The sequence below is a fragment of the Alternaria metachromatica genome, assembly GCF_023757995.1.
Source record: "Alternaria metachromatica strain BMP 0045 chromosome Unknown scaffold_76, whole genome shotgun sequence".
Classification (NCBI taxonomy): domain Eukaryota; kingdom Fungi; phylum Ascomycota; class Dothideomycetes; order Pleosporales; family Pleosporaceae; genus Alternaria; species Alternaria metachromatica.
In genome coordinates this window covers 4399-17540 of record NW_026055567.1, presented here as the reverse complement: position 1 = coordinate 17540, position 13142 = coordinate 4399, and the positions used below count along the sequence as shown (strand labels likewise).

Sequence of the window (13142 nt, the reverse complement as noted above, 5' to 3'; positions counted from 1 at the left end):
TACTACTACTACTACTACTACTACTACTACTACTACTACTACTACTACTACTACTACTACTACTACTACCACCACCACTACCACCACAAACCCACCTTCCCTCCTCACCCCCGCATCTCCATCAACACAAAGATGGAAAACTTCACCATCAACCTCTCCAACCTCCACGTCCCCTCCCTCGCGGAGTTCCCGCACCTGCCGCCCGCTGACGACTCCCCGGCGCAGAAGCGCCTCTACTGGTTCTTCCGCGGCCTCGAGTCGATGCTCGAGCGGCACCTGTGGCGCATGGAGCCGTGGCTGGATTTCCTGAAGACAACGGGGCTGCACGAGGATGAGGAGGCGGAGTTTGACGAGCTTTGGCGCCAGAAATGCGTGCTGGAGGATGCGGTCAATTGGGCGGGCAGGCTGTATGGTGGGGAGGAGTATGAGGGGGCGGTTTGAGGGGTAAGTTTTGTTGTGGGTGACTTGGATTGGTGCGGTTTTACTAATTTGGTTTCAGACTTTTGGGGATTTTGGGTGGCATTGGTGGGCGGGCGGGCGTGAGAGGGGAAGAGGCGTTTAGGAACGTGTTTTGATACCCAGGTTTTGTTTTTCTGGTGGGCGTTTGGGATGGTGGTGGGATTGAGGATGGGGGTTAGTAGATGCGGCAGCTATGATGAGCGTAAGTCCGCGAATGAACTTGATTACTCTTGCATTTTGACTTGTTATTGATGTCGTGTGCCTGGGATGTACTCAATATTTTTGTGTTGGACTATCTTTCAACCTCCGCCTCTACGTAGTCATCATGTACCATTGACATACTCGAGAAGCCCAGTCTGGAGACATCATGTCTTCGACGGCATGCTTCATACTCCTACGAAGATGCTCATATCTCACACTGACTACCTCCCCGCGGCACGATTCACAAACTTCTATTACATAAGAATACATCGAAGGCATACAGGCCTCACTTAACGATTCACAAGATATCAGTCCATTTCAGAGCAACTTCAATTCCAACAACCAGATACCAGGGTATCACAATCCAAACGCCTCTTAGTTCCCTCAACCCCCCAAATCCACATACCCATCTCCAATAAACCTCTCATCTACTTCCTACCCTCCCCCTCCCCCTCAAACATCCACCTATCATCCTCCAAACTAGCCACCTTCTTCTTCAGACTACTCTTCAACGCGGCTCGAATCTCTTCTTCCACAGCAACAGCATCCCACTGTGCGTTTGTCTTGCCGTAGAGTTGTATCATTTCGTTTTCTTGCTCTGTTCACATGCACATGTCAGCAATCTCCCCATACCACTTCACACCAGTTTCCGTCTTCTCTCCCGGAGAATGGGAATGGGAATGGGATCAACATACCACCCTCCTCATCCCCCTCACTGCCCACACCCATTTCCCTGTACACAGGCGCCGGCGCTTTGACAATGTATTCTCCGATATCGTCGCGCTCGACGAACTCGTCTTCGGTGGGCTGCATGAATATGTCTTGTTCTATTTCGCGGCTGTCAGGCCGGATGGAGGGTGCGGCTTGGTTCTGGCGTCGCGCGGGTTGTTGTTGCGGTTGTGGCTGTTGTTGCTGGGCGGTGTGGGCGGCGAAGATGTTGCGGCGGGTTGTTGGGGGGAGGCGGATTGCGCGGTTGTCCATGGTGGGTTGGTTGTATGGGGGTATGAGGTTGCACAGGTGTTTCGTTCGGAGAGGTGTAGGGCGGGATGGGGGGTGAGGTTGGATGTCGATGGTGTTCTGGGGTTGGTGGGATGGATGGCGCGCCGTAGCTAGTCAGGTACAAGCGTTTGGTGGGGGCGGCTGGGGGTTGGGATTGCGACACTCCCGCGGCGAAACCTGAGGCGCGTCTTCGTGACACCGACAGCAAACAACTACATCATGGCTTCTACGGATCTTCCTGCGCAATCGCCAAGCCCACCGGCGGATACAGAAGATAGATCGCCGCCTCGGAAACGACCCAGAACTCGCGCGCCTCCGAAAGCAGCTGCTCCAGCCTCAACTCCGGCGACGAATACAGAAATGCCGGCTGTCAAGAGCGCGGCTCCGGCGCCTGATACCCCAGTTCATCGCTTCTCGATACAGCCAGTCAATCGCTTCCGCGGCGCGTCGGCCAAGATAAAGCGCCCACGCGAAGTCGCACACTTCTCATACGACGACAACCACGAGTACCAGCACGATGAGTCGGGCATCAACTACTACATACCACCACCAATGGGCGCAGATCTGAAGGAGGGCTTCGAGACGTTCAAACACTATGAAGACAAGGAAGATCCCCATCTAGACAGTCTGCTGAGAGCGCTCATGGAAGACAAGACGGGCAAGGAGGAAGTCACGGCCGACTTCATGACCTGGCGAGGCATGATGACCAAGGTATGTTGAAGCACGCCGAAACAAGACATAGCAAGGTAAGCGAAACCAGCTTTCTTACCTTGCTGCTGCTTTTCCTCCAGATCAATTCCTAACACCCCACCAGATCATGACCGCCCCCTTCGACAACTTCGCCGAATTCAGCATGTTCGCAACCCGCCACAACAACACCATTTACATCGAAGAAGACTTCCCCTCCCGAGCCGCCGACCGCGCAGCAGAGAGCACGCGCCCACCTCCCCGCTACCAACACCCCGACCAGCAATCGCGCGAAATGATGACATACTGGGGTTACAAATTTGAGAAACTCGCTCTCATACCCACGCTACCTCAAGACACGCCACGGGAAGAGATTGAGCGGTCCCAGAAAGGCGTCGTGTCGAACCACGCGCAACACTGCTCCATCGTCCACACATCCTTCGGGCCCCATAGCCTCATCCTCGGCGGCGAAGTCGACGGCCTCCTCGCGCCCAAACCCACGAACCCGGATGAGCAGGTGCAATGGGTCGAACTCAAAACAAGCGAAGAGCTTCCTCCCCCTCGCCAACAACAACACCGCGACATTCTGAAATTCGAACGCAAGCTCCTCAAATTCTGGGCCCAGTCATTCTTGCTCGGCGTACCTAAGATCACCGTGGGCTTCAGGAGTAAAGCGGGCATACTGAGGAGTCTGCAGACATTCAACACGCACGAGATACCGGGTATGGTGCGTCAGGGCACGAATTGCTGGGATGGGAATGTGTGTATTAATTTCGCGACGGAGTTTCTGGGATGGCTGAAGGGGGTGGTCGTGGGAGAAGGGTTGTGGAGTATTGTGCTGAGGAAGAAGAGCGGGGTTGTGGAGGTGAGGAGGGTGGGTGATGGGACGGGGGATATTGTGAGTAAGGAGTTCAAAGTGTTCAAGAGTAAGGGGTCTGAAGTTGGGCAGGGCGGTGGAGAGGAAGGCGAGGCGCAAAAGGATGGAGATGCTGCGGAGCGCGTTGCGATATCTTGAATGCGTGTCTCGTCTTTGGCTTTAAGAGAAATTTCGTGGATACGTTACTGTCCAATCTGAAGGGCGAGATTCCTCACCTCGTCACGTGCCATAGCGAAACCATGGTTGGCATGAGATATTCACCAGCACACAACCAACATGCTCCTGAGATCTGCTTTTGCCTTTTCCCTCATTCTGAATAACCAACCTACATCTATCCTACACCCACGCCCAAAAATATCCAACACCAGACTACGACATCCCCTCCAACCTGATTACTTTGAATCAGATAACGCCAACGTATATCTCAAACCCCCACAATGCCACCCACCCAAACCACCTCCTTACGGCGTACCCGTACCCGTCGCTTCATCCCCACCCCCTGCATCCACCCTGAAGCCCGCCTACTCAACCAGGACATCTTACAAGAGATGGCACAGCGAAACAATACCGCATCCACCAACCAAGTCCCCCACCAGCAACCCCAGCGAACCCATCCGGACAAACAGCTTGGGAAAATCGCCGAACTGCTCGAACGGTGGGACAGCGCGGTGGAGACGCAGAAGGAGTTGATGAGGTGGATTAACGGTGTTGAGAACGAGAGGGAGGGGGAAGAGGCTAGACGGGTGTGTGATGAGGTCGCGAGTCAATGGGAGGATTTGGGCGAGGTTTATCGGGAAGAAAGGGGTTGGTATGTTTTGGCTGAGAGGGAGGGTGGGGTGTTGGTGAGGTGGAGGCTGAAGAGGAGGGGGGTGGTGTAGTCGTTGGTTAGCTGGAGGTGAGGGGAGGGGAGGGATGGTATTGTTGTGGACTCATTCTCCTACTACTTCCAAGGTTCTTCGCCCTCCAGCTCATCGATGAACACCTCGTCCTCTACGAGTCCTCCTTCTACCCATCGTGCTGCTAAACGCCCTGTTTCTTCTCCTACTCTCTGCGTCCTACTAGCAGGCACGACATTCATACCATGATTCGCATCGGTAACAACAACGAGCTGCGATTGCGCCGTCAGCTTATCCCTCGTTTCGTTCAGCGTATCGATTGGGCACATGGCGTCTTCGTCGCCGCTGATGAAGAGGATGCGGACGCTCTTGGGTAGGTCGAGCAGGATTTGGTCGCGTAGTTCGTCTTTAGGGCCGAGGAGTGGGTAGGAAACGAGTATGAGCTGTATGCTCAGTTCTTCTTTTTCCTTGTCGTCTAGCGAGGCGAGATGTTCGGTAGCTGCAATTACAGCGGCTCGGGCGCCCATGCTTCGCCCACCTAGTAACAATGTCTTTGAACCAGACGTGTCCTCTTTTGCTCCCTTTTGTGCAGTCGATTGACTGGAGTTCAGCTCATCAATACATGCGTGGAAGCCCTTGGTACGCGCTTTGAGATTCATCGAGCCTTGGAAAGCGAGAATGGGGATAGAAGAGGAGTATCCGGTGCAGAAGTTTACCACGGCGTCGGCTGAAAGTGTGCCGCCTGCGCCGTGGGTGAATATCAGGGTTGGTGGTGGGGTGGATGGCGATGATGTGGGAGTGTATTGGTGACATTCAATTGGTTTCTTGACGAGGTCGTGTGTTATGGTGAGGTTTGTGCGATTCTGAGGTGCTGAGTCGCTTTCTTGATCGGGCTGCGCGTCTGTCTTTGGTTTCACATCCTTTGGTGAACGCTTCTTAGGCTTGGGCGCGCGCGTTTCTTTCGACGCATTTGGTTCCGCCTCCGGCGAGTCGATTGATAAGTCTAATGACTGGCTTGTATATTTTGTATTTATTTTGGTAGATGATCGCGTCACGCGCCTTTTGGGCTCGGGTGTTGAAGCTGGCTCAGGGGCTTTTTGGCGTTTTGGTGGCATGTTCGCGGAGGTTTGAAGGTGCGCACTTGTTCGATTGCGACGTTTTGGATATCGCTATCAATTCAGCACTATTTCCGTCGATCACAAGAAAGATCGGGCGAGGTTTAGTTGACGAGGGCGGTCGTATCTGCCTCAGGGCTTCGATGGCGCGTTGGAAGTCGCTGTGACGTAAGCGACGTTCAGCCTCCCAGCCACTTCCCAGCCACCAGCCACAACCCTTTAGATGCACTAGTATCCTGTGATCTCAACTCTGCAACCGGGGCACCTCTCGTGGCTACATTCTGTGCAAATATTTTGCCAGAGAAGGACTGGACCGTTCCTACAGCAGTGGCAATACCAGACATATTTGTCTTGATATGAGCTTGAAGCGTATGAAGAGTATGAAGTTGTCACTGCAGGCAAAGTAGCCGCGGAGCTTCCTCCATTATCACTAGCATGTGCTAGTTTACACGTCTCCTTTTTGTGATCATTGCACCCGCATTGTGTGCAAATCGTGTTATCGGGCGGACCAGATGATGCTCCAGCCTCATGCTCTGACAGTCGGGTCGAAGCTGTGTCGTTCGCTGCAGTTTCCGAACTTGCTATTCCTGTATCATGTATCACGTGCATGATGGCATTAATCTCCGAATTGCTTTCGGGTAATCTTGCTGCTTCTGCGTCGAGAACAGTTTTGACGTCATCAAGAATGTCGCAAAGAGGAACCATGTAAACATCTCCGAGGGCGTCATCCGCGACCACTTGCCCGAGGACAGTGATTGTGCTGCCTGTCCCTTCATTCGAACAGGTTGCCGCTGCGCTTGATGGCCGCATGCTGCTCACTGGCTCGGTCAGCTCCGTTGATACCCAGGTACCCGAGGTGCCTGCTGGTATCCCTACTCTTCGTTAACAAGTTACCCCAAGCTAAGGGCTGATCACTTACTCTGATTTTTCCGCGTTGTAATCGTGTGAACTCGTACAAAATCGTTACCATAGGACAAAATCGCAAACGAAGGAAGACGGGACAGCTGCCCGATGAATGGAGGTTGAAGACTCATCTCAGCCTTTTCGTCCACAAAAACGGTGCACGAGTTAGGGTTGCCTAAGATATATCTTTCGAAAGCTTGCCCATCTTGGTTACCGCTGCCAGGTTCTTCCGATATTGCCTCCAACAAAGCCCAATCGCGATCGCATGCTCGGGTGGAGAAGGACGCTGACGCGACGTCGGCGGTGCTGGACCACTCGATCGATCCCCGAAAGTCAGTGGGGAGGTTGTATGTAGTATTTCGCATTGTCGGGCTCTCCGCTGATTCCAGAACTTGTAAGGGTGCAAACGTAGTGAGATCGGGAAAGAGATTTCGCTCTGCGTTGAGCTCTTCGTTGGCCTGCTCGGTATCGATCTCTTCCTCGAGATCGTCTTGAACAATGCTGTGGCCAGCAGTCAAGCCATACATTGATGCAACCCCATTCTTATCGGTTACAACAATATAACCTCCCATTGTAGCGTAACGAGTTCCGCCAATACCGTCAATCTTGAAAGGGATATTCCTATATCTCCGATGCCCATTGTCCATGTGCCCCATTTTGATAAAAACTGGGCAGAGATGCTGCGATGTAGTCGGCTGTATCGGCTTGCCTACAACAATTACATCGAATGATGCTGGGCCAACCTTGCCAGGTTGACAGAGCCGTCTGGGGGTATCTCTTCGGAAATATTTCTCAACCAAGTCGCTAACACAGGCTGGACAGAACACGACGATGTAAGGTTTGGCTGAGTTTTCGTCCGTTCCCAAGACTAGTAGACGTATGGCGAAGGGTCGGAAGTTTTTCTTGGATTTGCGCAGGCTTTGCAGAAGCTCACCTTTCAGGCGTTTGGTGACGTCCTCGAAATATAGGCTGGTCTTCTCGTCGACATCTTTCTCGAATCGCGTCAAGCCTCTAATTGTGTCGACAGATTGGTTAATAGTATTATTGGTATTTGTGGCGTCCGGGGAAGTTGTTGTGCGAGAAGGGGCCTGCATGCTGTACGCGGGAAGACGAGAATGTTAACAAAGTCAAGGGTCGAAGAAGATCACTACTTCTGTGAACCTAAGCACACAATGCATGGGATACATGACCGGTAAGAAGCGAGAGAAAAAATTCCCCGGTATTGATGCATCAGCGCCCAGATCTGCCCGAAAGAGTGCCTTGTCAGCCAAAACTCGAATGAATTGAAGTACAGCCATGTCGCTCTGCATGTGTGGCGGCCAATCATGCAGACACTCAGCCACGCGTGAGCCTGGCAGGCTGAACTTCAAGAAAAAGTAGCAGCTCCAAGGCATCCCTCGCTCGAACACGACAAGTGCTCCAGTCTCATCCACAGATGGCAGTAACTCCCACGACACCGTTCTTGTTGAACACGGTGAATAACGAACAACTGCAGAAGCTGGGTAAGGTTATGTGGAACTGGAACCTTTGTAGCACATGCAATGGGGCTGCGACGTGCAGTCAGCAAGAATGTCCATGGAGGGGCGCAATACGATTTGACACATTCTGGGATCGGTACAGGGCGCTGACCGAGGAATATGCGCCAGAAGGTACCACGTTCTCGTGTCCAGCTTTGTCATCCCATGATGACCTTCTCCGCCTCATCCAGGCTATCAGAGACAACCCAGACCTAGACCGAGAGCGCATTCTCAATTCTCACTTTTCGGTCGGAAATTCGAACGGGAAACTTTGCACAAATGCCGTGGATCAGGACCGAGCGGTGAATATAGCAGCTAGTGTTATGTTCATGACCAATTGTGGAACATCGCTGGATTGTGCGGATTTCCTGGAGGAAGGTGGCCCATCTATCTCCTGGCGGAGCGACGTGACTGTCACAGACTTCGTTTGCGAAGCGTTTCCACGTACGAGTCCTGGTCTTTTAGGGAGTAGTCTAGGCGACACCAGACTGTCTGACTTTCTTGGGTCGCTGGCTGCGAGCAAACTTGTGAAGGCTGGGTTCAGGCTCGAACCGACAGATGATCTGCGCAGCCACTTGACAATGGATTACAGTGGAAAGAGAAAGGTCATCCGGATTTTCCACTGTTCTGCTGTACTGAAGGAGATGCTGTTGGCAAGTCGACCGGATGGAAGTCGCTGCTTGGTCCCACGATCGCTCGCCTTGGAGGTCCTGGACATACTGTACAACATCCTTTTCCCTGACGACCGGTCTGGTGCATACATCACAAAATGCGGCTTTGATCCAGATCTGTTACGATACGACGTGTCCCGATACCGGCGGAAAGACGACCCCGAGGTGGACCACACCTACTTCGGTACTCGCCTCAAGGAGATCTACGACGAGATGCAGAACCCAACTCCTCGCCATGACTGGGCAAACTGGTTCCATCGACACAGTGCGCAGCGGTACATGATGATGGCAACAATGATCGGAGTCTTCATCGCGGTAATCATCGGACTCCTTGGCCTCGGAATCTCGGGTTTCCAGGCTTACGTGTCGTACCAGCAGTGGAAGCATCCTGTAAAGGATGCATGAATGGAGACGTATGTTTCGAACGTGGACCAGGCGGTGACGGATGCGTAGAGACTTTTCCCGATGGATTTCGGTGCTGGCACGATGCCGAAAGACAGAGGAGAGAAATGGGATGGTGGGGAAAAATGGGTGGCAGGGAGGAACAAGCGAGATGGCAGCCGCGTCCGCGCACGCGACGCGGCTCCTCGAGATAGCACGAACATCGTACTACTTACGAATCGCGCACCACAACGACTCACATACTGCATGCATCAGGCAGCAGTGCGTACGATACTTCCCTTGAGTGACAAGTATACTGAGTAGCTTCTATCTTTTTATCCTGACTCGGGAGCCGGTCGCGACCCAATGCTATGACAGTTCCGCGAAACGACCGAGGACCATCAGATGTATAGTCATCCTCATTTCACGAATTGTCGGTCAATGACAAATGTCACAGTGTTGCCAGAAATCCGGTTTGACTTTGTTGAAACTTCCTCAATCATGCGAGGTATCACTGATCAGCTCTTGGCCATCACATCTGGGCATCACCAAAGACACGAAGCCGGTTTCCTACGGTACTCTGTAGGGCTAGGTACGGTACTTTGCGAAAAGAAACTCTTCGTATTCGTCTCCACGATGCCCGTTAAAGCAAGATGTTTCATGGCGATCTCAATAGAGCAATGCAAAGTCCCGAAGCAGCGTCGGAGTCTCCATTACTCGCCGGCTTCGTATCGCACCCTCGAGTCGCCATCCAGCTCTATGCAACGCAAACTTCCATATCCATAGGCGGGATAAAGATCCGACGAATAGGAAGTCTACCCACAAAGGTGACTCGCAGCGATGCGCCGGCACGAACAATTTACGTCTCAACTGCCATTGCCAAGCACTAGCACATAGGCGTCCAACTCCTCCCTTCCAACAACCCGCGCCATCTTCCCTCAATGTATATACATTTATCCGTCCAAAGGATCAAGATCTCACTCGGATCTATTTCAAGCCACCCCGTCCTGCACAGCATTCTCGCACAGAATGCCTGGTTCAGTAATCCCTTTGTTAACCCACAATCGCCCTTGCTGCTCGCTTCGCTACCATCACTACTGATTGGCCCGGCTACCACAGCTCGCGAATCGAGATCCTTTCATCGATGTGCAATGCAGATAATGATAACGGCAGACGGGGCGTTGCGGCACCGGCTAGTCGAGATGTGATAGCGATGATGTGATGATGGTTGTTGTTCATTAACGGAGGGTTCCCCGGCTAGCTGGGTTGGACTGCGCAGCGGCATGTGATGTTATGCCGTGTCTTTTAGCGTAGGAATGCGGCGTAGTGATGATTTTGTGATCATTCTTGAGGTGAGAATTCCATGTTCGGGTCGTTAAGAAGTCGATGTCTAGGATAGCCATGTAGTTATCGTGTTTCGAGGTTAGGTTTGCAGGAATAGTCGTACGATTGCGCAGCCCAAGCCGAACCGTTGAGAACAACGTATGATAATGCACCGGGTGGATGCATGCGATTTGTTGAGTGAGGTCATTGAAGCGCAGTGTTGGATATTTTGATTGATTTATTTGATTCGTCGCGCGTATCCGCAGTGTTTAGGGTTAAGTGGTTGCTACTATGGAGCACTAGCTACATGCATCGGGTTATAGTTGTACAAGGGTATGGCGGTAATGGAGAAGCAGAACAACGCGAACAAGAAGAGATTCATGCAATGCAGTGCGACTAGGTATCGTAGACGACCATGCGGAATAGAGGAAACCAGGTGCTTTTGGTATTAGAGCCACCACAAGAGACAGAATGAATGAAACACGTATACAGAATTCCAGTAACATAAACAAGGAGAGCGAAAGATCCAACTCCGACTGTATCCATAAGGAAAATGGGTAACCAGTTACCGCGGGGTGCCAACATGCAGGTATTGAACAAATACCGCCTTCGCCAAAGGAAATGTCGCTAAGGGGGTATCGCAACCAAATCATCCTCCATGAATGTCTCGTATATGCTCTGTAGATCGTGGGTATATCTCGGTAAATGTGTGAAATGATGCAATGCGACAGCACCCTAATAACCATGGGGCGCGTTAGATGTATACTTTTGCTCGGGGGCGTACTTCTGGTCCGTCACGTAATAAGAGTGAGGATGGGGAGCCGCAGGGAATTGCGGCGCGTTGAATGGCTGCACGGCTACAGGCGCTGAAGCCCTCCTTTGTTGGTCGGGTTGCGATCCGGGGACCTGAGCGTGATGAGGACCGACTGGCGAGTCTTGGGAGGGCAAGGCATGAGCGTCGAAGCCCGCGGACTGAGGCAGAGCGTACGGAGCAGGTTGCGGCGTCTGGTATGCCGAGGTGGGCTGAGTGTACGAGGTCGCTGATGTGGCCGACGGAGGGTCGAAAGAGTAGTGACGCGCAGACTGTGGTTGCGGCGCGTAGTGCGAGGATGGAGCAGCGTGTGAGGAGTACTGAGAGCTTGCGGAATGTGGGGAAGAATATTGCTGGGGAGATGGCGGATGCGCGTAGTGCTGCGACGGAGGCTGCTGGACGGAGTATTGATGTGCCGGTTGGTGGGCCGAGAATGGAGGCGCGGCATAATGTTGGGGGCTGTGGTGGCTAGAGCCATACTGGGACACCTGAGGCCCATGCCAGTAGTCGGGAACTGTTAGGTGGAGAGGAGCATGTGTCTGGAGCTGGCCCTGTGCGCCGATTGACTGGGTAACAGCTCCAATAACGTGGTGCTGGACATGGCTGGGCTGGATGTGGTGTGGGTAGCCAGCTACCAGGGGCATGTCTTTGCTCTCTTCATCTTCAAGGCTGACCTTCCAGCCATTCAGAAGCTCCGGTCTTGGCTGAATGTCGGCTAGCTTTGGGTCCTGGAATGGTCGCTTCAACTTCCCGCTGACGACGTCCTCGAGACTGTAGTAGGAGATGACGTGGTGGTGGGTACCCTGGTACTTGACTGAGATAGTCTTCTTCATCAGACCGCCCTCCTTGAACTCATAGCTGTCGATGAGGGAGCCACAGAATCGTCGCTGTTGGTCGGGCGTCAAGCTTTGGGCGAAGTTGGCGTAAACCTTGTTCATGGAGTCGACATCGCCTGGCAGGGACGCGTCGAAGGCTGAGGTCTCGTATTCGTCCTCGGAGTTCTCCAACACTTCACCAGTCTTGGACCTCATTGGGCCGTTGTTCTCCTTGCGCTTCCTCTTGGTACCGCACGATGGGTTGAGGGCCGACTTCTTCTCTTCAGGCTTCAATGCTCGCACCAGCTGGCGATATATGAGGCAGTTGTTCATCACCCGACTTGGGGACCAGTGCACAGCATCGGTCCATCGTTTGATACCGGAAGCGTTCTCCTCGTACACCAAGACGGTTCCAGAAGTGAGCATCTCTGCGCGTTCCTTATCATGCGGCCTGCGGCTGATATGGCTGAGACGGCCTTGAAGTGCGGCCTCCACAACGGTCATGGCATCTTTGGTGGTATCGAGGAATCCCTGCCACGTGGGCTTGAAAGCCGGTTGTGCTTTGACCATGTTACCTGTGACCTGGGGCCTTGGTGGTGGTGGTGTGCTAGTTGCGGTCGAGAGGACGCGAGATGTAGCGATAGACTGATTGCGAGATGGTTGACGAACTTGCTGTTGCATCGAGGGTGTGAAGCTGGCGTACATGGAAGGATCGAACATATTCGAGTACGCAGGTTGTTGAGCGGTCGGTTGTTGAGGCCAGTTCCACGAATCTGTGTCTCCATAGCCCTCCACCTTTTGCACGCCACCTAGGGACATATCATGTCCAAAGGGAGGCATCGTCAGAGTCGATGCCCGGATACCTTGCAACATGGGGAAAAGTAGTCTTGGATAGTTTCGACTCCGTAAATGGATTGGCTTATTGAAGCTGGTCCTGAAAATAGAAGCTGGTTAAGCACTTATAACAGCAAAACCATCCGCTGTAGCTGGTCAGCGCATGGAATCAAGCTTGATTGAAGAAGAACTTACCAGTGTCGATGATGCAATAAACGAGTGTTGTCGAGAGTAGATGTGCGAACGGTGTTGATGATGTTGGATGGGCGGGACGAAAGGCGGGGCAGGTGCGTTGACGATGCAGATGGATAGCTGTGCCGACTGCAGTCTGTGATCTCGCTTACAGAGAGGAGAATTATGCGTTGGTCGTTATGATGGGTTGCAGCGGGAGTGGAGGAACTGTATAAAGGGTCAGAAATTGTTTGGATAGTCTCCAAGCCACATGGTGGTAGAGGGGCGGGACTGTGCACGTACTGGCGCTGCAGATGCAAACAACGATACGGAGAATGTAGCTCGCCGACAGGAGGTACCAGAGAGTGGTCCAGGGAACGGGTACAACTATGTATAATTGGGGGTTAATATCGATGCGTCGGCGAATTGCGAAGCAACCAGGATGTTAGGGTAGGCAGGCCCTGGGACGATAATAGGGAGTGGAGGTAATAGTAGCAACGGCGGCATCAGCCAGCGGACATGGACATGGCTCCTTGGGATTT

General features: G+C 52.9%; 6 protein-coding genes across 6 annotated transcripts; 3 read left to right on the top strand and 3 right to left on the bottom strand.

Moving 5' to 3' along the window:
* Positions 1–132: 132 nt before the first annotated feature.
* J4E83_011098 (uncharacterized protein) lies at positions 133–441 on the top strand (the record flags this gene model as incomplete). The annotated part of the gene is made up of 1 exon (XM_049337965.1): positions 133–441. The coding sequence occupies one exon, from the start codon at positions 133–135 to the stop codon at positions 439–441; it is 309 nt and encodes a 102-aa protein (XP_049182928.1).
* A 647-nt stretch (positions 442–1088) lies between these two features.
* Positions 1089–1641, bottom strand: J4E83_011097 (uncharacterized protein; the record flags this gene model as incomplete). Its single annotated transcript, XM_049337964.1, has 2 exons — positions 1089–1258; positions 1356–1641. 2 exons carry the CDS (start codon positions 1639–1641, stop codon positions 1089–1091), a joined length of 456 nt encoding a protein of 151 aa, XP_049182927.1.
* A 378-nt stretch (positions 1642–2019) lies between these two features.
* Positions 2020–3361, top strand: J4E83_011096 (uncharacterized protein; the record flags this gene model as incomplete). The annotated part of the gene is made up of 2 exons (XM_049337963.1): positions 2020–2370; positions 2474–3361. 2 exons carry the CDS (start codon positions 2020–2022, stop codon positions 3359–3361), a joined length of 1239 nt encoding a protein of 412 aa, XP_049182926.1.
* An 802-nt stretch (positions 3362–4163) lies between these two features.
* J4E83_011095 (uncharacterized protein) lies at positions 4164–5174 on the bottom strand (the record flags this gene model as incomplete). Its single annotated transcript, XM_049337962.1, has 1 exon — positions 4164–5174. One exon carries the CDS (start codon positions 5172–5174, stop codon positions 4164–4166), a length of 1011 nt encoding a protein of 336 aa, XP_049182925.1.
* A 3001-nt stretch (positions 5175–8175) lies between these two features.
* J4E83_011094 (uncharacterized protein) lies at positions 8176–8670 on the top strand (the record flags this gene model as incomplete). The annotated part of the gene is made up of 1 exon (XM_049337961.1): positions 8176–8670. The coding sequence occupies one exon, from the start codon at positions 8176–8178 to the stop codon at positions 8668–8670; it is 495 nt and encodes a 164-aa protein (XP_049182924.1).
* A 2034-nt stretch (positions 8671–10704) lies between these two features.
* J4E83_011093 (uncharacterized protein) lies at positions 10705–12435 on the bottom strand (the record flags this gene model as incomplete). The annotated part of the gene is made up of 1 exon (XM_049337960.1): positions 10705–12435. The coding sequence occupies one exon, from the start codon at positions 12433–12435 to the stop codon at positions 10705–10707; it is 1731 nt and encodes a 576-aa protein (XP_049182923.1).
* Between the last annotated feature and the right edge of the window lie 707 nt (positions 12436–13142).